Below are 24,035 nucleotides of genomic sequence, written 5' to 3' on the forward strand. Positions count from 1 at the left end.
AATAATAACAAAAAAGCTTTGTGACTTTAGTAAACAAAAAAAAATAAAATAAAATACTGTAGACTTGAAAATTGATAAGTAGATTTTAAAGGCTTTTGCCACAAAAAAATCAATAAGTATATGAGGTATTAACGTATGTTAAAAAGCTTGATTTAGCAACTCTAAATGTGTACAATGTGTATATATATACATAAAAACAACAGGTTGTATGCCATAGGTATAAAAGATTTTTGCTGGTGATTTTTAAAAACCTTTTTTTAAAACTTTAGTAAGTGTTCAAAAACTAGTCAAACAAACTGAAAGAAGAACTCTAAGCTAACACTAGCGGTCAATAAAAAATTAAAGTAAAAAGCTTTGAAATTAAAAGTTAAAAACAGTAAAATAAATATTACTAATACTACGACTCAGTGTTCCTTGCCCCTTATCTCAAATTAAATGACAAATAATGTGCAGATTTTACAACAAAAAATATATAAAATGTGTGTGGAGAGATTTCCTTAAGAATTCCAAGAAAACAAGATTACAATCTAACTTTGGGTATTCATTTGTTATCTGTTATCAATATGTATGATTTATTCCTCTGACATCTTAAATATTAGGAACAAAAATTCTCAAAACTAGTATTTCATATTTGTAATTTCTAAATAATGTACCAAATTACCACATTGATTGGGAGCAGAAATAAAGCTATAATTTCCTCCAAATAAATGTGTCTAGTAAAGTTAAACCTCTTACCATAGAGCACTTTTTAGCAGCTTTAAACTATATAAAGTATATCTAAAAACTCAAGAGTAATCAGGGAAGACTAGGCAGAGCCAAAGTACACAGCACAAAGTTCATATTCTCTTTTCATTAAAACACCAGCAAATCTTCCTTCAGAGACTTTTATTTTACACATCATTGTAATAAGCTTTGTTTTAGGAAAGCAGAATATCAGAGCTGGGGTTGTGGCTCAGCAGTAGAGCGCTCGCCTTGCACGTGCAAAGCCCTGAGTTCGATCCTCTGCACCACATAATAATAAATAAATAAAGGTATTGTATCCAACTACAACTGAAAAATAAATATTTTTTAAAAATTTTTTAAAAAAAGAAAGCAGACTATCAAAAAACATGGTTAATGAAGACAAACAGGACTCAGTACATGAATTATGAAAAAATACCAAACAAACATAAAATAGAATAACAGTAGTCTGGATCCTCAATGTCTAAAAAAGTAACCATTAGCCTCATGGTAATTGAATAAATAATATATGGCGAGTCCAAATTGAGAGGTATTGAAATGTAAAGTACATATTGGATTAAAAAGACTTGGAAATATAAAACATTTTATTTTTGCATTTAACTATACTGTGGCTTACATTAATATTGGTATTATATAGCCTAATCCATACCATTTCATGTGAAGGCTTGAAATTCTAAATATAAAAATTCTTACAGCCATGACTATATTACAACATAATATGGTAATTATGTCTATTGTGAATGTACGAACTTGTACATTTTTCCTAAGGAGATAGTCTACGGTTTTCATCAGATTCTCAATGGGACCCACCACCCAAAAATAGGACCTATTTGGAGTGGTTGATTATTGAAAAAATGGGGATGAGAAATGAGTCCTATAGCTGCCATCAGAGACCAAAACTAACTGCAATTATCACTATCTTGACCAGAATGTAACAATTTATAGCTAAAATTACTTAGGTTTAAAATTAGCACAGTTAGGAAATAAAATAAAGAATAAAATGACAGATAACATCTCTGAATCTGAAAAAGAGAAAGAAAATTGACACACAAAAAAGTAATTTCACAGTCTTTCAATCACTCATTAAATATTTACTATGTATAAGGGTGCTCATTATACAATTCTTTCAACTTTCCTATAAATTCGAAATTTTTCATAATAAAATGTTAGGAAAAAAATACTTATTGGATATTTAGCACATGCCAGGCATTAAGCTAATGCTTTGAGAATAAGATTTATGACCTTAAAGACTGCTGTAGCACTAGACATAGTGGAACATGCCTGAAATCTCAGTAACTTGGGAGGCTAAGGCAGGAGGATCACAAGTTGGAGGCCAGCCTGGAACTTTATTTTGAAACAACCATGTTTCAAAATAAAAAGGACTGAGGATGAAGCTCTGTAGTAAAATGCCCCTGGGTTCAATCCCTAGTGCCAAAAACAAATGAGGCAAGTATGAAATAAAAATGTCATGTAAAGTGAAAATGTTGTAACAGAGTAGTTACCTAGTATTATTGGAGCACAGATTAACTTGGCAGGAAAAATGGAGTGGAGAAGGAACAGATCTGGCCATGTATCATACAGAAGGTAATGAGTTTTAGGAGATAAGTGGAGTCTGCCAAGATGGAGAAGACAGTCTACTTACAGCTATAGTCTGGTATTTTTTTCTTAAAAGATACATAGTTTACACAATTTTAAATACCAAGTATTATTCTTTGCAAGAAGAACATTAGAATATTGTCAATAACTCAGACTCAGTATCAGTAGTGACTATATTTCTAAGCAAGTTGCTTAATAACTATACGTTAAAAAAATGTGTATGGTAGAGATTCTTAACTTTGATTATTCTTCAAATTATTCCTTTTTCTAAACCATGAACTATTTACTCATATTAAGTACCTAGCCTTCTCTTTATTTTTATACTATTCTTTATTGCTTCAATACCAGTGATAACTCTCAACTCTGCACTTTTAGCCCTGACTACTCCACATACTTTCTTATCCATATTTTCAAATGCCTACTGAATACCTTCACCAAGGTAATTCACAATTGCATCAAATGTAATGTATTAAAAATTGAACTCATTATCTACTTCTTCTCCCAAGTCATTAAATTTTAAGAACCATCAAGAAACTTCTTGATTTATTGACATTATAAAATACAAAAATGCTTATAAATGAAACAAAGAAATATATGGTCCAGTGTTGTTTGTTACTTATTATTTACCATACTAGAGAACATATGCATTTAAATTATTAGTATTCCTCAAATAAATACAAAATTCTATAATTTTAACAGTTAAATATTCTAAACTATGTTTAAAAAATTCATTCATTCATCTTGAACATCTACGTTGTAGAAAGGAGTCACAACAAAATAAAACAATAACCAACTTATGTTCTCAGTAAGAAAAAAAAATTAATTACTACTACTACCAGAAAAAAAGAAAACTTAAGCTATATACAATGCTTAGCATATGTGAATCCAAGGGTTTTATCCCCTGTATCACACTAAAAAAAAAAAAGTAAATAAATAAATAAGAAAACTAAACTACCCACAAAGTCCATTATGTAGAATACTTAATCTGAGATATTAAAAAAGGGGGGGGGACAAACTGAATCATTTATTTCTAAGAGATGAATTTATTATACTGATGGGGCAAGTATTACTATTTTCTGACCCCCAGAAAGATACATGGGCAGAGGTTGTGGCTTAGAGGTAGAGCACTCGCCTACCAAGCGTGAGGCACTGGGTTTGATCCTCAGCACCACATAAAAATAAAATAAAGATATTGTGTCCGCCTATAACTAAAAATTTTTTTTTTTTTTAAAGAAGATACAGTGCTGGAGATGTGGTTCAGTGGCAGAGCAAGTGCCTAGCATGAAAGAAGCCCTGCGTTCAATCCCCAGACCCACAAAAGAAAAAAAGGACATAGTAGTATTTCATAATGTGAAAGACTTTTGTCCTTTTTATGGAGGAAAAAAAAAAGTCAATAATACTATGGGCTGGGGTTGTGGCTCAGTGGTAGAGTATTTGCCTAGCATGTGTGAGGCACTGGGTTCGATTCTCAGCACCGCATATAAATAAATATAGGTCTATTGACAACTAAAAAAATATTTTAAATAACAATAATAAAGTATTATAATACTACTTCATGGAGTATTAAGAAAAACTGACAAAATCAACTATCCTATTATAAACATTATGGGTTAACTTTAGTTTGCTTTCTTTTTTTTTTCCCCAATGCTCACCTGTAGGAAACCAAAGGTTCACGAAATTCCACACGATTATTTTTCTTCACATTACTCTCTAGGGTGGTAGCTCTGAGAGGACTACGAGATTTCTCTTTTCGTGATTTAGCAGACTTGGAAGTAGGAACAATGGCCCAAGAATCATCCAGGTATCTACCTTCTGAAGGAAAAGTAAATCTGTGAGAACATATGACATAAAATAGGACTGCCTATGACTTGGACTACTATATAAAAAAAAAATAACAACTTAGGTATGTGTTATTTCTAACATCTTGGGCTGGGGATATAGCTCAGATGGTAGAGAGCTTGCCTCACCCTGGGTTCAATCCCCAACACCACCAAAAAAAAAAAAAAGGATCTAACATCTCTGATTGGATATTACATAAGGATGTGGAAAACACTTGGGTTAAAATAGTACAGTAACTCAATTTATAAAGACTATTCTGAGCAGACGATGCAAAATAAAAATCTACAGAACTCCTTTCTACGAATGGCTCTCACTCACTTAAAAAGTATTAGATAAAACCCAATAAACTCACAGGTTTAAAAAAAAGAAAAAAAACAGGTTAAGTAAAGAGTACCAACTTGCCCACCAATTAAGAAACCACAGAATCAAGTATGTGAAAGGTAACCAAAGAAAACATTTCCATTGTGTCAATTTGTGATAGTATAAAAGATACTTCACTTATAATTTTAAAGCCCAATAAAAAAAATACATCTTATTAAGTCAAATTTCACTTTCAAAGTAATATATATGAAAATTTTTTAAAAAGATATATGTTAATAACCTCAAAAACTCAGAATGGTATGATTGTGACTATAAACTAAAAACTCACTATCAAAGGTGATACAATGATGCTAAAGTCCCTTATCAATAGATGATGAAAACATCTCCCTTCACTGAAAAATGAGGCTGCTTCAAAACTATTGAGTACCAAAGAAAAACATTAAATGCTAATGAGTTATAGTCTCTGACAAAAAAGAAAAAACAAGCAAATACATAGAACTATCCAGAAAATATTAAACTAAAACAAAACATAAAAATTTACATTTTATATATTTATGTCTTTGGAAATAACTCATACATACCTTTTCTACTAATTTTTCTGGTAGCACTTGCAGAAGATTTCTTGGCATCCATGACAGAATCAAACACAGCTGTACTTGAAGGGGCTACTTCTAATTTGTTTTCAATATGTCTCAGCTAAAGTTTAAATACAATCACAACATATTAATTTTATAAATAATACAGCTACCCTCAATTTACAGGGTTATTTAAAACTTTATTGCCTAATATCTTTCACCAAATTAGAAAAAACATAGGATGCTTTCATTTAATATTAGCTTTTTTATTACTTATTACTTCTACAATTACACTTCGGGTGTAATACACCCCAAATCTGAACAAGAATATAAAAAAATATTGTTAAAACCATCAAAGAGTTTTTTTTTTTAATATTTTAGTTGTAAATGAACATAATAGCTTTATTTATTTATTTTTATGTGATGCTGAGGATAGAACCCAGCACCTCACACATGCTAGGGAAGCACTCTGCCACCAAGCCACAACCCAGCCCTCAAAGAGTTTCTATTCATAATGTTGAACAATTTTTTAATTATTTTTTAAAATTTTTATTTATTTTGTGGCACTAAAGATTACCCTGAGCTACATCTCACACTTTGTTTTTAAACTATTTTTAATACCTTTATTTTATTTATTTTTATGTGGTGCTGAGGATCAAACCCAGCACCTCGCCCGTGCTAAGCAAGTGCTCTACCGCTGAGCCCCCCAGCCCCTTATTTTTTTAATTTGAGACAGAATCTTACTAAATTGCCCAGCCTGGCCTTGAACGTAAGATCCTCTGCCTCAGCTTCCTGAACAGCTAGAATAATAGATATACACCACCATGCCCAGTATAACTGTTTTTTTAAAGCAGTAAATAATCTGATATTATATGTGGCATATCCTTATGAAATGTATGTTATATATTTTACATGCAAAAGTGAGGAAAGAATGTTTAAAAGGACTGCAATTAGGACTATTAAAAGAGCTACTAAAGCTAAAAAAAATGCTTAGGAGAAAACATAAGGAAAAAGCTTCAGGACATTGGATTTGGAAATGATTTCTTGGATATGATACCAAAAGCACAGGCAACAACAAAAGAAAAACAAATGACCTGGTCTTCATCAAGATTAAAATCAGTCTGAAGCTGTGGCTCAGTGATAGAGCACTTGCCTAGCATGTGTAAGGCACCAGGTTCAATTCTCAGCATTACATATAAATAAGCAAATAAATTAAACATCCATCAACAACTCAAAACAATATTTTTTTAAAAAGATTAAAATCAATAATGAATCAACAAATAATAGGATAACAGAGCAAAAAATCCATAGAATGGGAGAAAATATATGCAAATCATATATCTCATAAGGTATTGATATCCAGAATACATAATAAAAAAGATGAACAGTCCAATTTTAAAATGAGCAAAACAAATTCAGAAAGTCAAGGGTTATATGTTGTCTCTCTTATGTAGAAGCTAGAGAGAAAAAAGAGAGGAAAAGGTGATGGTGGGGATCTCATGAAAATAAGGAGACTAGTGGAATAGAGAAAGGGGACCAAAGAAGAAAGGAGGGGAGAGAAAGGAGAGTTACTAGGGAACAAAATTAACCAAAGGATTATTATTATGTTGTACATATATACAAATATGTAACAATGAACTCTACTATTATGTATAATCCACCAAATGCAAATTAAAAATGATTTTGAGGGTCGGAAGCTTTAGCTCAGTGGCAGAGCACTTTCCTAGCATGTGTGAGGCACTGGATTCAATCCTTAGCACAGTATAAAAATAAATAAAATAAAGGCATTCTATCCATCTACAAAATAACATTTTTTAAAAATGATACTGAAATTGTTTAAAAAAAAAAGAGCTACAACTTTTTACAGTTGTATGTCTACAAAATAAGTTTCATAATAAAGACAAAGTTCACAGGATAGACTTCAGATTTTGAGTATACTTTGCAAGACAAGTCAACTTTTGGTATAAATGCCAATGTTCTCAGTGAGCATATTCTCCTGTCTGGTAGAATATTTCATGCTTATAGGAGATTATATGAAAACAGAAAAAGTTAAAATCATTGAAATTCTATCACATAGAAATAAATACTTTATATAATCTTTCCATTTATCCTCTTGCACATTTTTGTATGTACTAAAAAAATTGGAATAATCATTAACATAGTAATATTTCTAAGATCCGGAGCATAGTATAATGCATGCCTATGATCCCATTCACTTGTAAAACTGAGACAGGAGGATCACAAGTTTGAGGCCAGCCTAGACAATGTAGGGAAACCCTTTCTACAAATAAAAAGGGCAGGGGATATTGTTTAGTGAGTGGTAAAGTGTTCTTGAGTTCAATTCACAGTAGCAAAAAAAAAAAAAAATTCTGTATTTCTTAACCCTAATATTTCTATATCAGGGTTTTCTTATTTATGAGTCCCTTATACTTCCTTAAAAATTATACCTAATACTTTTGAAAAAGAACTTTCAGCAGTATAGTTTTGAATTAGCTTAGCTCTAAATTAAACTGATGGATTAAAAACTACTCCCATATTATAAATACATAAAGCTCATGTAAAAAGACAGAATTTTTGCCAAATCCAACCCTGCATTGGGACCTTTTCCAGATTCATTTTCATAATCTGGAATCTTTTCCAGATTTCATTTTCATTTCAAAAACAGTTCTTAAGATCATAGGACAGAAAACACCACAAAAATACTCAAACAGTAAAAAACAGGTGATTCAAATTTAGATAGTACATAAAAAAAAAAAAAAAAACAGAAAAGGGCTATGAAAAGACTATTAAAAGGGGCTGGGGTTGTAGCTCAGCGGTAGAGCACTTGCCTAGCATGCATGAGGCACTGGGTTTGATCCTCAGCACCACATAAAGTAAAATAAAGATATTATGTCCACCTATAACTAAAAAAAATATTAAAAAAAAAGACTATTAGAGGGGCTAGGATTATGGCTCAGTGGTAGAGTGCTTGCATAGCATGGGTGAGGCATTGTTTGATTATCAGCACCCCATATAAATAAATAAAGGTCCATTGGCAACTAGAAGAAAAAAAAATTTAAAAAAAAAAAGACTATTACAAGACTATTTCCCCAGAAAGCATGTGAAAGAGTAGTGTTTCTCTTTGAAGTCTGGAACTAAGTATTGCTTGCATATTTAAATTCCTAAAACCCAGACAAGATTGAGAACACAAATGGGAACAGATTGTCCACAATCGTTTTTCTTTAACAGTATAGAGAAAACAGTCTATTTCTTTCTCTCCCTCTTCCGCCCCCCCCTTACACACACACACACACACACACACACACACACACACACACAGTAACTCACAATTCATTCATGGAAATGCTGGTTCCTTACACTTCCTCCTGACAATGAGCCTTCTACATAACATAGCCTTACCACCTTCTCAAATTCACTGTTTAAATCTTCATTTCAACATGTCAAATGAACAACTTGATAAACGGGGAGTAAATAGCATAAGTTTATTTTATATGCCAAGGGCTAGTGTTCCTGATATTTAGTGTCTTATATATTTTTCTACTATTTAATATGTTCATTTTGTAATATATATGATATAACTTCTTACCATAACTTTCCTTTCAAAAAAATGCTACAAAAAACATTTTAATCTATCCAATCACAACAAAAAATTAATTTCAAAACAAATTAAAAAGTGGAAGCTAACACTACTTACAGCAGCCTTGGTCTGAGAAAGTGCATCCCACGGTGTGGTTATGTCTACTGGGAAAAAGTAATATTTACTCAATCAGAAGCTCTGAAGTGGTCCGAAACATTAATTTTAAAAAGCTCCAAAATAACACTCAAAAGTTTGAGAATCACTTTGTTAGGCAAAACTATTCCTCAGCAAGTACTTTTTTATACTGAACCAAAATATGCTTTTTCTCCTTAACTAGCATATTTGTAAATGTTAAGCTTTTCCAACATGTAATTTAGAGTTAAATAGACACTGATATCATTAGTCCTTAGGACAGCTGGACTGATATTCCACCTATAACTAGAGCAGACATCTCCAAAAATAAACAGTATCCTCAATTTACCCCAATGAGTTAAACAAATAGAAAATTTTGTATTGTTTTATATTTCATATTACAATGTAAAAAAAATTAGAAAACTACTCCAACTTCAAGCTACCAATAGAAGTAAAATCTATTTAGTCTTTCAAATAAAAGCCCTTCAAACAGTTTAAGGCCACATATTTTCCACAAGTCATCCTTTCCCAGCATACACATTTTCACTTCCTCTAAATACTTCCCATATAACTTGATTTCCAGGTCCCTCATAATCCCAATAATCTTCCTCCAGATGTATTCCAGTTGATTTCCCTTAAATATCACGCCTTAAAGTTACCTCTAATGCATGATTTAAAAGGAGTTCAATTTGGAGAATATTTCTTTTGTTATTATCAGCGCACTGTAATTGTACTAGGAACTGCATTATATCATTTATTGACATTAAATGTCAGAATTTTTTAAAAATTGTATAAAACTAATTTTACATACATAGTTTCATTTCAAAAAAAAAAGATTTTTTTTCTTTACAAAACAGTTCATCACAGAATTCCATTTAAGGTGAGGCACCTTTATATTCAAATCAAAAGTAAATTTTAAAATTATCCACTTTTTATAAACCAAGCATGTATATAATTTTCATTTCTTGATTAGATCAGGATTTAATATATATATGACTTAAACAAAGGATGGAGTTCAGTTTGAAAAAAAAAAAATACCTTGAACAGTATCCTTGCTTTGAGAGTTCCTTGGATTTAGTAAAGGCACCTCTTTTGATTTGCTGCTCCTCATCCTGCCAATTTACCTGCAATCACATCAACATTATTTACTGAACATCAATATTATAGTAACATTAATAAAAGAAGTGACCTAACTTATCCTGCCCTTCATATGAAAGTCTATCATCTCTAACATGTATCTTTATATCCTCCTTAAGAATGTCTCAAAATAAAAAAGTTTATCATAATTCAATAACTTTATTTTTCTTTAGAAAAATAAATAATTAAAAATTATATTGTAGGGGAATTGGGATTGTGGCTCAGCGGTAGAGCGCTCACCTAGCACGGGTGGGACCCGGGTTCAATCCTCCGCACCACATAAAAATAAAGGCATTGTGTTGTGTCCATCTACACCTAAAAAATAAATGTTAAAAAAAAATTATACTGTGGGGGGCGGGAATGTAGCTCAGTGATAGAGCACTTGCCAGGCATGTGTGAGGCACTGGATTCAATCCTCAGAACCACATAAAAACAAATAAATAAAATAAAGACCCATCAATAACTACAACTAAAAAATGTTTTTTAAAAAATTATACTGGGGGGGGGCTGGGGATGTGGCTCAGTGGTGGACGCTCACCTAGCACATGCGGGTCCCTGGGTTCAATCCTCAGCACCACATAAAAATAAATGAACAGAATAAAGGTACTGTGTCCAACTACAACTAAAAAATAAATAAATAAATTTTAAAAATTTTTAAATAATTTTAAAAATAATTATACTGTGAAGGCTGGGGATTTACTCAGTGGCAGAACACTTGCCTAACACATGCAAGGCCCTAGGTTGAAGCTAGAGTCTCCCCAAAATAATTATTGAATTAATTATAATGTAACCACTTCACACCTATTAGAATGGATAACTATTAAAAAAAAAAAGAAAGAAAAAATATAAGCCAGGAGTGGTGGTAATGCACCTCTGTAATCTCAACTATTCAGGAGGCTAAGGCAGAACTGCATACTCGAAGCCAACCTGTGCAATTAAGCTAGACCCTAGATTAAGATAAAAACTAAAAAGGACTAGGAATATGGATCACTGGTACAGCACACCTGGGTTCAGTACCTCGTAAGGAAAAAAAAAAAAAAGTTGTCAAAGACAAGGAAAAATTGGAGCCCTTGTATACTGTTACCAGGAATATATATGGAAAATGGTATGGCTGTTTCTTAAAATTAAAAATAGAATTGCCATGGGTTGGGATCGTAGCTCAGCAGTAGAGCACTAGCCCTGGGTTTGATCCTCAGCACAACATAAAAATAAATAAATAAAATAAAGGTATTGTGTCCAACTACAACTAAAAAATAAATATTAAAAAATAAATAAATAAAACAGAATTGCCAAGCTGGAATTATAGCTCAGTGACAGAGCACTTGCCTAGCATGTGTGAGGCACTGGGTTTGATCCTTAGCACCACATAAAAATAAACAAATAAAGGTGTTTAAAAAAAATAAAACTGCCATAAAACCCAGCAATTCCACTGGTGGGGATATACCCAAAAGAATTCAAAGTACAGTCTTGAAGAGTATTTGTATGTTAATGTTCACAGCAGCATTATTCATAAAATAGCCAACATGGGAAGAGTCCAAGTGTCCATTCAAAAGGTAAGCAGATAAGCAAATTGTTGTATATACATAATGGAATATTATTCAGCCATAATAGGAAGGAAATTATAACCTATGCTACAACATGGATAAACACTGAGGCCATTATGTTAACTCCAATAAGGTAGTCACAAAAATGTAAACACTATGATTCTACTTATATAAGGTACAGAGAGAAAATACAATGGTGGTTACCACCAGGGGCTGGAGCGAGAGAGGAGTAAGGAGCTACTGCTCAATGAATATATAATTTCAGTTTTGCAAAATTAAGAGATAGATGGCAGTGATGGCTGTACATATGAATTTACTTAATTTTAATGAACTTACTTAAAAATTATTAAAAGGAGCTAAGAGTGGAGCTCAGTGGTAGAGCAGTTGCCTATCATGCATGAGGCCCTGGATCTGAGCCCCCCCGCTCACACACACTAAAAAGATAAGAAGCCTGATGCAGACTCACACCTGTAATCCCAGCTGCTGGTTAGGACAAGGCAGGGCCATCACCTGAGCCTAGGAGTTTAAGGACAGCCTGGGCAACATAATGAGATACCCTCCCCAAATAAAAAAGATCATGATCCATTTTATTATTATGTCTGTACTACTACATTAAAAAGATAAAAGAGAAAAAACATGATATGCTTATGCTTAGCTTGATGATAAAAGACATATTTTCCTATGAATACAAAGGAATTATTCTATTACAAAAGTCAAAAGGCTAGGGCCATAGCTCAGTAGTAGAGCATGTGCTAACCATACACAAGGCATTTGGTTCAATCCCCTGTACCAAAACAAAGTCACATAATATCAACAGAAAGTTTGCAAACACAGGGAGAAAAGCTCACCGCTATTTCCAAAATCCTAACACAATTATTAAGATATTTTGCACATTCTCTTCTAATTTTCTTTGCCTTACTGTAATTACTGTAAATTCAGATCTGTGCCCATTTTACTTAACTGCTGGACATTTTTGGCGGTTTTAAAATACATTAAAAATTATTTGATATTCCTTTCTTCAAGAATTGGAGCTTAAACTAGGCATGGTGGTACATGTCTATAATCCCAGCTACTCAGGAGGCTGAGGCAAAAGGACAAGAAGCTCAAGACAGCATGGGCAACAGTGAAATCCTGTCTCAAAATAAAAGGCCTATAAATGAGGCTTAGCGGTAGAATGTTTGACTAGCATACCTGAGGGCCTGGGTTCTACCACTGGTACTGGGAGTTGCGGGGCAAGGGGTTCAGCTTAATATTTCTCCCACTGAGGACAGACTGGATTTTCAACTAACATCAAATGTGGTGGAAATGACAATGTAAGACTTCCACTGAGAGAGGAATTTAGGGATCCAGAGAGAACAGTGTGTAAGGCTCAAGAGAAATACCACAAACCACTAGAATGCAGAACAACTATGAGCAACTCAACTGTTGTCCTTGCACCAGAGTCCTTACCTGGGTGTCCTTGCCCATAGCTTGCCGACTGACTGATGGAAAACAAAAAAAATAAACCTGCAAGACAACCACAAGGCATCTGGAAGAACTACTCCTTTTGGGATCATGCATATTAGAGACTTTTATGACCAATAAATGACTCTAGCTTCCTAATAGCAAGACACACCCGTTGGGTAGAGATTTAAGATGCTAATAAGACAATAAGAAATGTAGGAAGTAGCAGAATTAGAACATGCTTAGACAATAGAAAAGCACACAAAGAAAACTGACACTAAATGCATATAACCCCATCCTGACTCTACCTCTAGCTCAGCCCCCTAGCTACTGTCCTTCTGAGGGGCTGAAACCCCAAACTCAGTCTAAGATCGCGCATACCCCAATTATCAAACAGGTACTTTCCCCTATGACAAATCTGGTGTTCAGCTACTCGTACCTGAGGCTCTATAAATCCTTTTCTGCAACATGGTCAAGGACGTGGAAAGTCCAAGTAGAGGTCTGTTCCAGTTCTGGAGACCTCAAACCCCCACAGGGTGATATGTTCTTCCCATGTAGTAGTCTCCTCTGCTTCTGAAGACCTCCTCGGACCCCTACACAGACACTGCAACTACGCTATAAAAGGCATTCTCCACACATCCCCCACAACCCCAAGGATTCAGCTGTCAGATCATGAAAACAGTCAAGTTGCTCTACCAACAGATCCATGCAGCAAAGAACCAAAGCCTCCTGCCTACAGCTGTGAGCTTTCCTGTAAGCAGATACTCAAGTTAAATCCATATCAAGTCTTTATAGACTACAACCCTATCTGACATCCTGTTTGCAACCTTATGAAACCTTGAGCCAAATTCACCCATATAAGGATTTGCTCCCAAATTCCTCACCTACTCAAAGTGTGAGATAATAAAAGTCTACTTTAAAATACTTCAAAAGGGTGAGGGTAGGTGGTTATTAGATAACCAATACAACATTATATCTTACTTTCTTTACTACAAGTAACATTGAAGTGAACATGTTTGTGCATTTGGATCATTTATCTAGAACAGGATCTGCAAAGTGTTTAAAAACTGGACTAAAAAACTGTGAAGAACATGCTGCTCTGAAGACTTAACATCAAACTGGTTTTCCATGTACAAAAAAAGAAGGGACTACCAGCTTCATTAATACCTTTGAATATTGAGATTATCTATTCTTTTTACTTTTGCTATTTAATAGGAAGAAAGAAATTAATTTGAATTTAATAGATGCCAGCAGTATTAAATATTCTAGGGCTGGGGACATACTTCAGTTGGTAGAGTGCTTGCCTTGCATGCACAAGGTCTTGGGTTAAATTCTCAGCACCACAATAAATAAATAAATAGATAGATAGATAGATAGATAGATAAATAAATAAAACTCTGTTGCAGGCCTGAATCTTAATTCTTCTTTTGCAAATTATCCTTTCTCATCTTTTGCCTACCTACCTACCAATATCTTAGTGCTTTTCATAATAATTTAATGAGTTCTTTACAGTAGACATATTATTAAACATTGGCCATATTTAATAAAATTTTCTCCAATTATCTTCCTGCAGAGGAAGTACATTTATATTGGATATTAAAGACACCAATTTAAATTAAAGAATAGGAAACTTAGCTACTAAGTCCAATATATAAAATGAAAGGTACGATTAATTTTAAAGGCTATTAGTAAGTAATCTTTTACTTTTTCCCTAAAATAAAAAATAAAAAAAAAAACACTTCAAAAATGTTCTAAAAATAAAATTCTTCATAGATTATAGAATTTCCCCAAGAAAAGTCTAGGTTTCTGAAAAATAAAAATGGTAGAAAAACAAAAATCACTAAATGCTCAAATAGTTCAAAATTTTTCAATCATAAAGACTTTAATCAGAGCTGTCTAATAGAGATTTAAAAACTCATTTTTATTTTCTCTGATAAAAATATATTTGATCTAGTAAACTGAAAAAAATGGTAACTAAACAAAGATGGTTATTATCTATTATGGTAATAGATAATATTATTATGTATTACTAATTTGTCAATGATTTAAGAAAAAATTTTCTTTGGACAAACATCTCTTTGCCTTAAAAATAAAATAAATGCTAAAATACATAGTCATTACCAATTTTCCAGTGGGAGGAAGAAACAGGTTAAATAATCTAAAATGGCATTTGAATCCATAATTTCTATGTTTAAGGGCTAACACTAATGAGGCAGAGACAGCATACACACACAAAAATCCATCTCTGCCTCACAAGAAATTCCTTTTTAATGATCAATCATCTTCAAATACAAATAACTAAATATTAAGACTACCACATTTATGTAAGATTTCGTAGTATAAACAAATGATAGTATATTCACCATTAACAATGAGAATGAACTAATTATAGATATATGCAATAATAGAGTTGAATATTGCAAATCTGTTAAGGAACATCAAAAACAAATAATAGAGTTGTTTAACAAATAATCAAAAACAAAAATGCATACTACACAATCTTATTACATAAAGTATAAAACAAGCAAAAGTAATCTATGGCGCTAGAAGTGAGGATAATCATTACCCTTGGATGACTTGAGAGGTGAATGGAATTGGAGCAACTGAATTTAACTGAACTGGAATTACTTGGATGCTGATCAATTAGGTTCAATCATTCATTTATTTGAGTGCTGATTTCATGGAAATATTCAGCTTTTGAAACTTTACCAAGTGGAACATTAATGTGCTTTCTCAATGTATACTATACTAAAAATATTTTCAGGTGACATGAAAAAATTATATCCTGTATATCCTGTTTTAGGATATAAGTATAATTTTAATTCAGTACTCTAATGTCTAGTCTCATGAAGCACCTTAATTATTCAGTAAATCTTTCAAAATCTTTGGTTAAGGTATTATAATACCTGACTTCAAATTATACTACAGAGCTATAATAACAAAAACTATATGGTAACTGGCATCAAAACAGACACATAGACCAACAGTACAGAATAGAAGACACAGAGACAAACCCATACATCTGAGTCATCTGATCCTTGACAAAGGTGCCAAAAATGTATACTGGAGAAAAGACATCTTTTTAAGAAATGGTACTGGGAAAACTGGTTATACATATGTAGAAGAATGAACCTAGACCTTTATCTCTCACCTTGCACAAAAATCAACTCAAAATGGATCAAAGACCTAGGAATTTAATCAGAAACTATGCAACTTCTAGAAGAAAACATAGGGTCAACACGCTAGCATATAGGCACAGGCAATGACTTTCTCAACAGGACCCCAAAATCTGAAGAAATAATACCAAGAGTTAAGAAACTGTTGTATTTCTGTTGTATTATGTTTGTGTTTACCTCTCTATATCACTGGGTCTCTTTGGGACTATGATGAAGGCCATCACTTCCCTCCCTAGAAAAATATATAGAGATGACACATTCAGAATGTTGCATATAATTAGCCTATTTTATATTTATTTATTCCATACATTTATGAGTAACTCTGCTATTAAAAAGTCTCATTTTTTTTTTTTTTATTTCTTAGTTTTTCGGCGGACACAACATTTGTTGGTATGTGGTGCTGAGGATCGAACCCGGGCCGCACACATGCCAGGCTACCGCTTGAGCCACATCCCCAGCCCCCTAAAAAGTCTCATTTTATGAGCTATTATTGAATCCCATTTTTCATATTTAAAAAGTCATTATCATTGCAAAAAAAACCTACAACATAAAATTTCCCTTGAAACTCAAAAAGATCGTTATGACACTGAATTTTGAATATACGAACGCACATTTATCAAAATAGTATGCATGCTTCTTTTCGTAAAATATATTTTAGTTATAAATGGACACAACACTTTTTATTATTTTTTGTTTTTATGTGGTGCTGAGGATCGAACTGGGTGCCTCATATGTGCTAGGCAATCGCCGTACCATTACAACCCCAGCCCATGTGCATGCTTCTTTTAAAAAAAACTAGGGCACATGTTATGAACTCGTATTAAAAATGATGCACAATGGCTGAGGATGTACATTCCCAGTCATTCCCACTGCAAGTGAGTTTCAGAGAATCTTCTATTAAAAGATTTCAGAATCTTTTATTAAAAGATTAAAAACAAAAATACCCAAATTCTACCTCCAAGAGATTCTAAATCAGCTGGTATGAGAAGACGCGTAACAATTCTCCCATTTTTAAAGGTCAACAGGGATTCCACTACATAGCCAGTTTTGAGAACTATAGCTCTACAGATTGATTATCTTCAATTCTATTCTTTGAAGACTAAGATTCCAAAAAACACTGATGACTCCATTAATGGAGGGAACTAAACCTGAGAATATCTGTCTTCCAAAGCTCCAGAACATTTGACAACAATCCCTTTAAACCAGGAGCCAAAATTATAGACTTCTAACACTATAGGAGGTGCCTGTGTGGATAATTAATAGTGAATAATCATGTGGGACAAAGACTGTTATTTTCTACATATTATTTCTAATCTATCACAATTGATCAGACAAGTAGTCTAATATCCATTTTACTAACGAAGAAAATTATCAGGCAGACTATGGAACTAGTTCAAGGTCATTCAGCTAGTAAGTAAAAGAACTGGAAATAAAATCCAGATCTCGCTCTTTCTCTTCAACGAGGCTCCTGAGCAGCAGACGCAGAGATGCAGATCTTTGTGAAGACCCTGACAGGCAAGACCATCACCCTTGAGGTCGAGCCCAGTGACACCATCGAGAATGTCAAAGCCAAATTTCAAGACAAGGAGGGCATCCCACCTGATCAGCAGCATCTGATATTTGCAGGTAAACAGCTAGAGGATGACCGCACTCTCTCAGATTACAACATCCAGAAAGAGTCCACTCTATACTTGGTGCTTCGCCTGAGAGGTGGCATCACTGAGCCTTTCCTGTGCCAGCTTGCCCAGAAGTACAACTGTGACAAGATGATCTGTCGCAAGTGTTATGCCCACCTGCAGCCCCCGGGCTGTGAACTGCCGCAGGAAGAAGTGTGGCCACACCAACAACCTCCGCCCCAAGAAGAAGGACAAATAAAGCCCCTCCACTGGCTCCTTTCCCCAAGGGGTGGCCTCCTGCCCAAGCCCCATGTATGGCCTTGGGACCTCAATAAAGTTTTCCTTACATTGACTGAAAAAAATATAAATAAACAAATAGATAGATAGATAGATAGATAGATAGATAGATAGATAAAATAAATCCAGATCTCTCTCCTACCTCTGAGAGCCTCTAACAATCATTTCCATAATGCCTCTCATAATATTCAAACTCAGCCACCATCTATAACATATTGCCCTAGCTTCTCTCACAATCTCATCATCAGAATCACCTTCCTGTCCCACCTAGATTCTATTTTCCTCAGAAACCTCTGCTCCACTAATTTCACTGCACTTTAACTTCTTTAGAGAATGCTTTTATAATCTATGTGCCTCAATGGTTACCAAATTCACCCCGCAAAGGATAAGACTTCCTCACAAATGTCCACAGATGAAGCTTTTATTCTCCCCTCTCTCCTAAACAAGGCAGGTAAGTTGTTCTAGAAAATCCCTTGGTCCTCTAAATGCTGCATCAGACTACTGTCCTCCCATAGTCAAGAAAACACTTTTCCTCAGTCTGACCCATACCAATCTTTTATTTCACAAACATTTATTGGGTGCCAAGTATGTAGCAGAAATGAATAGTGCTAAGCAGTAGAGATAAAGCTGTGAAAAGAACAGGGTTCTTGCTTCTCAAGAAGTAAAGGCTGGACTATATTGAATACATACTATAAATGAGGTGAAAATAAGGAAAAATACAGGTTCTATGGAAGCACGCAATGGAAAGAATTCATCTAATCTGGAAAGCAGAGAGAGAGAATGTTACCCGAGACCTAAAGAATGGATAAAAGAGTTAGCTAAGGATAGGCAAGGAAAACCTTTCCAGGATTTAGGTTCCGAGGCAAAAAAAAAGCATGATTCTGTAGAAGAAATCAAAAAGTTCCACATGACTGAAGAAAAAAAAACTGTCAAGAGATGAAGGTGGAGAAAGAAGGAAATGGCATAATTTAGACAAGATCATATTTGTGGCTTTTTGGTGGGGTAGGGTGGTGGGGATGGAGCCCAGGGCCTTGAGCATGCTAAGCATGCTCTACCACTGAGCTATAGTCCCAGGCCCTGTATTTGTTTTAAAGATTAAATATTGCCCACTCCTCTCTCATGTTTTTGCCACAGTTTTCAGAAATCAACAATACAACAAATGACTTCACTATACTTATTCTCCTTACTGTACTATAAGCTTTTTAAATTTCTTTAAATTTAAAAATACTTTTATTATTCATTTAAGTGTCTCAAGAGTTTTAATCTAATATCCATTTTAAAATAAGTTTATAGAGAAACAAGTTATTTCAAAAAAAGTCAAATATACATAAACATTTGTTTTGTTCAGACTAAAGTCAAAAATCATGATGAATAAGAGATACTGTATTTGATATCATTCTATGATAATCAACTTCCAAAAAATAACTGATGGCTAACTTTCCAAAAGAAAATGGAAATGCAATTTCACTAAAACTATTAAGTGATATAAAAAAGAATCCAGTTAAAATGATATAAATAAGTCAAATAAGGATGTAATTTAAATTTTTTTTACTTTGATAACAAACATGATCTAAAGTCAACAAGGAGTCTACATTTCAAGTTATCACAAAAATATTTACATCATAAGAAAACTATAAAGGTTCACACAAAACAAACAGCAACCAAGAAATTAAAAAGAATTACACTTACCATTTAATTGTCTTTCATATCATGCAGGCTTAGAGTTCACAAATGAGGAGAAAGGGAAAAGAATGAAACATGTAACTTTTAGAGATTAGGAGCCATAAGAATACTTCACCTGCTTCTAGATCTCCCCACCCAGATTCTCACAAGAAAACTATCAGTTATATTATTTTTCTGTCACATGTATCTGCAATCTCCTTTCCTCTGTGAGATCCTTTTCAGTATTTATATTTAATCAAGTTTTCTTACTTAAAAAAAAAAAAACAGTCCCTCAACCCTGTACCCTCCTTCTATTACTTTTTTCCTTCATAAACCTCTCAAAAAAAATCAAATGCACTTTGTCTCTATTCAGATACTTTTAAAGCACTTCTAATGTAACTCCCATCCCCATTTTTCCACAAGAGCTCTCACTCATTAATGTCACCAAAGAACTTTTCACCTCCAAATCTAATGGGTATTTTCAGTTCTCAACCTTCTTGACTGCTAAGGCAGCATTCATCACAGTTTACTACTCTCTAAAAATGGATCAACTGAACAATCTCTCAGATGTATTCAATTGATGAATCTGTATGATATAGGTAGTAAAAAGAATCAAAACACCAAATTAGTTAACAAGAAATGGTTCTGATACATTCAGTAAAAGGGAACTGAGAGCATTTTTTCCAAATTGATAATACCACACAAATTTGGCCAAATAGAGTACAACGTATTGAGATGAACTCCTCTTATGGTCTTGCATTTTGTTTTATATTTGTTATTTGTTATTTGGGGTATACACACCATGAGGTGAAACAACACAAGTAGAGATCATTATGGTGGACTGAGTATGTTAAAAACCACAAAGAAGGGGCTGGGGATGTGGCTCAAGCAGTAGCGCGCTCGCCTGGCATGCGTGCGGCCCGGGTTCGACCCTCAGCACCACATACAAACAAAGATGTTGTGTCCGCAGAAAACTAAAGTAAATAAATAAATAAATATTAAAAAAAAAAACCCACAAAGAAGCTGAATGATACACAAAGCTCACTGAATCTCAATGCATGGGAACCAGGCTCAACAACATAGTGCAAAATAGCAAATCTTGAGCACACTAGTGGCCAATAATTTCCAAATAATAATAATGCTATGGGTAGCATCTATGATACCCAAAACTCATATTTCTCTTTGTAGAGAAGAATTTAACCTGCAGGAACAAATTGTTCAACTGATTTCTTGAAACACTTTTTTCCCATGGCTTCTATACATTATACTCTGACTTTTCTATATCCTTAGTTCTAGTTCTTAGTCTCCTTTGGTAACTCATCCTTCTCTAACTAGCTTTTAAATCTTAAAGTTCAGGAGGGTTTGACATTGGGCTTTTTGCTTTCTAACAATATACACTCTCCCTAGTAACATTCACCCTTGCCCCAAACTTCAAATACCTTCTATATGCCAATGACTCCCAAAGTTCTAGTCCAGAACTTTGTAAGCATATCAACTGCTTACAAAGAAACCTCCAAGTGGGGCTGGGGATGTGGCTCAAGCGGTAGCGCGCTCGCCTGGCATGCGTGCGGCCCGGGTTCGATCCTCAGCACCACATACAAACAAAGATGTTGTGTCTGCCGAGAACTAAAAAATAAATATTAAAAAAAAAAAAAGAAACCTCCAAGTTACATCAAATTCAATCTCCAAAAGCCAACTCATGATTATTCCTCAAATAATCAAATGAGGTATTCCCTATCTTACTTATTCAGTTGTATAAGCCAGAAATATCTAGGTGCTCTTTTCTACTCTGAATTTGTAGCTATACCACCAGTTCTCCAAATGTACAGACTAAGGATCTTTAAGGTTCTGAGACCCTTTCAGGGGGTATTTTTCAAATCAAAACTATTCCCACTTCAAAGGTATATAACATGATATCACAACTGACTGCATAAGCAGATATGAGAATCCAGATGTCTTCTATTAAGTCAGACATTAAAAAGACGTGAAATACATCAAGCAATGCTACTCTTTTCAATAGATGTTTTTGTTTTAGAAAACAGTTATTTTTCATTTAAAAATGTTATTTGTTTACATGTAATGTGTTAGTAAACAAATAAGTACACTTAAAATTTCAAATACAGAATATAGATACATCCTACATAAACAAAAGCTGTTGAGAGCTGGGGTTGTGGCTCATGCCTAGCATGTGTGAGGCCCTGTGTTTGATCCTCAGCACCATATAAAAATAAATAAATAAAATAAATGTATTAAAAAAACAACAAAAAAAAGCTCTTTTTTTGGTTATTGTTGAGTCTTCAGTAACCAACTTAAATTCATAAACTGGTATTGACACCAAAAATTTTGAAAAACACTGATCCATACCTGTAGTACAAATACAAATAGGACACCAGATGACATTTTTAAATAGTCAAATTTCAAGTATCTTCTGATAAGCAAATTTTCCCTTCACACTGATAGTACTTCATTCAGTCATGCAGTCTCAATCTGCTTAATATTTATTGAGCACCTATTATGTGCCAGACACTAGGGACAAAAGATGAAAGAATGACTTTGCTCTGGCTCTTAAAGAAAACATTTTCCATACCTTTGGTACATTTCAGTTTTCTTATTCAGTTCAGATCTTATGCAACCACAATTTCTGTCTAAAAGTTTTTTAAAAAGACATCCTTATAGTAGAACTACCATGTATTCTCAATATAAAATGGACAAATGGTAAATTTAATAGGGACCAGGCAAACAAGAAAGTGAAAATATTCCACCTCTAAATCACACCTATTATATTGTTCCAGGTAAATTCCCAGAAGAACCAACATACCCATAATATAATATAATGTACAAATGACCAGAGACTTTAGCATTATGTTTTTTACATATAAAATATAAACTTAACTTTAACAAAAACAAGGCTGACCTACAACAATCCAGGAAATCCATGAAAGATACGTAGCATTTGGTACCAGTCTGGCCTATAGCAGCATAGGAAGCAGAATGAAGATAACTAAAAAACAATGCCCCACACTGATACGAAACAAAGAGCTAGAATACAGACTGACTGAAGACAATCTTTTATTTAAGGAGAGCTGAAGGAAGTGAATAAAGCCAAGAATAACTAAAAAGTTTAAAAAAAAAAAAAAGCCCCAAATGAACCTACACTTTGCTCTCCAATTATCCTGAATACTCTTCTAAATTCAAGGAATTTATCCTCAAAATGGTGTCTCATAGATTGCAAATAGGATTCTTTAACTTAAAATATAAAATTTTCACTACAAAAGTTGATACACAGGAAATTGTTAACACTAGTTAACTCCAAGGAGAGAGAATGAAAGCTCAGGATAGGAAGCAGATTTTTCAGGGTATGTTTTTGAATTTTTTTTTTTTTAAGAGAGGGAGAGGGGGGGAGAGAGAGAGAGAGAGAGAGAGAGAGAGAGAGAATTTTTAATATTTATTTTTTAGTTTTCAGCGGACACAACATCTTTGTTTATATGTGGTGCTGAGGATCGAACCCGGGCCACACACATGCCAGGCGAGTGCACTACCGCTTGAGCCACATCCCCAGCCCCTGTTTTTGAATTTTTAAAATGCATTTATCATCACTTTTTTTATTTTTGAGGGGAAAAAATAAAAGAAGAAAAAGTAATAAATCCTGAACATTTCCTTCCACATTCAATAACTTAGCTAAGGCTGTGTAATGAAACACACATGCCAAAAAAAAACTAATTTTCTTTCATTGGAAGGTTTTACCAACTCCTTGATAAGTGTAGTTGCTTCCTGTTTGTGGATTCATAGAACTTTATCATTCCTCTTACCCAGGACTGAGGTGTATTTTATTTCTCTTCATATCCCTAGTCCATGCACAATACACAACATATAGATCTGTTTGATGAATGGTGGTCCCATTGGTTAAGTCTCAGACTGCCATTCTTAAATGCAAACAGGCACACAAAAACACAAAAAAATAAGCCCATGATATGCAGATGCTAATTCACAATGCAGGCGGTGGGGTAGGGAAGAATAGAGGTATTTCGGATTAGACAGAGGGAGTGAAGGAAGGGTAGGAGGTATGGGAATAGGAATGATAGTAGAATGAATCAGACATTATTAACCTATTTGCATATATGATTACATGACCTGTGTAACTCCATATCAGGTACAACCAGAAGAATGAGAATTTATACTCCATGTATGTATGATGTGTCAAAATGCATTCTAATGTCATATATAATTAGAATAAAAAATAAATGAGCATAAATATTTCATACAATAGCAAGAGGTTAGCCATTCCTGATCAAAAACTGTCTTAAAATTTAAAAATAATTATATATGGGCTGGGGCTGTAGCTCAGTGGTAGAACACTTGCCTAGCATGTGTGAGGCACT

General features: G+C 33.8%; 1 protein-coding gene and 1 pseudogene across 1 annotated transcript in view; one reads left to right on the top strand and one right to left on the bottom strand.

The window, feature by feature from the left end:
• Cep350 (centrosomal protein 350) overlaps positions 1–24,035 on the bottom strand; it is a 165,887-nt gene that overhangs the window by 134,184 nt on the left and 7,668 nt on the right. Inside the window, exons 2-5 of the mRNA XM_077803041.1 lie at positions 9,820–9,905; positions 8,767–8,810; positions 5,079–5,193; positions 3,990–4,149 (exon numbers count right to left, since the gene is read on the bottom strand). Of these exons, the coding sequence (XP_077659167.1) occupies positions 3,990–4,149; positions 5,079–5,193; positions 8,767–8,810; positions 9,820–9,892 (392 nt within the window). The 5' untranslated portion in view covers positions 9,893–9,905. The remainder of the gene's footprint in view (positions 1–3,989; positions 4,150–5,078; positions 5,194–8,766; positions 8,811–9,819; positions 9,906–24,035) is intronic.
• Positions 17,553–17,956, top strand: LOC113182498 (ubiquitin-ribosomal protein eL40 fusion protein pseudogene; annotated as a pseudogene).

Source organism: Urocitellus parryii, chromosome 9 (assembly GCF_045843805.1).
Source record: "Urocitellus parryii isolate mUroPar1 chromosome 9, mUroPar1.hap1, whole genome shotgun sequence".
Classification (NCBI taxonomy): domain Eukaryota; kingdom Metazoa; phylum Chordata; class Mammalia; order Rodentia; family Sciuridae; genus Urocitellus; species Urocitellus parryii.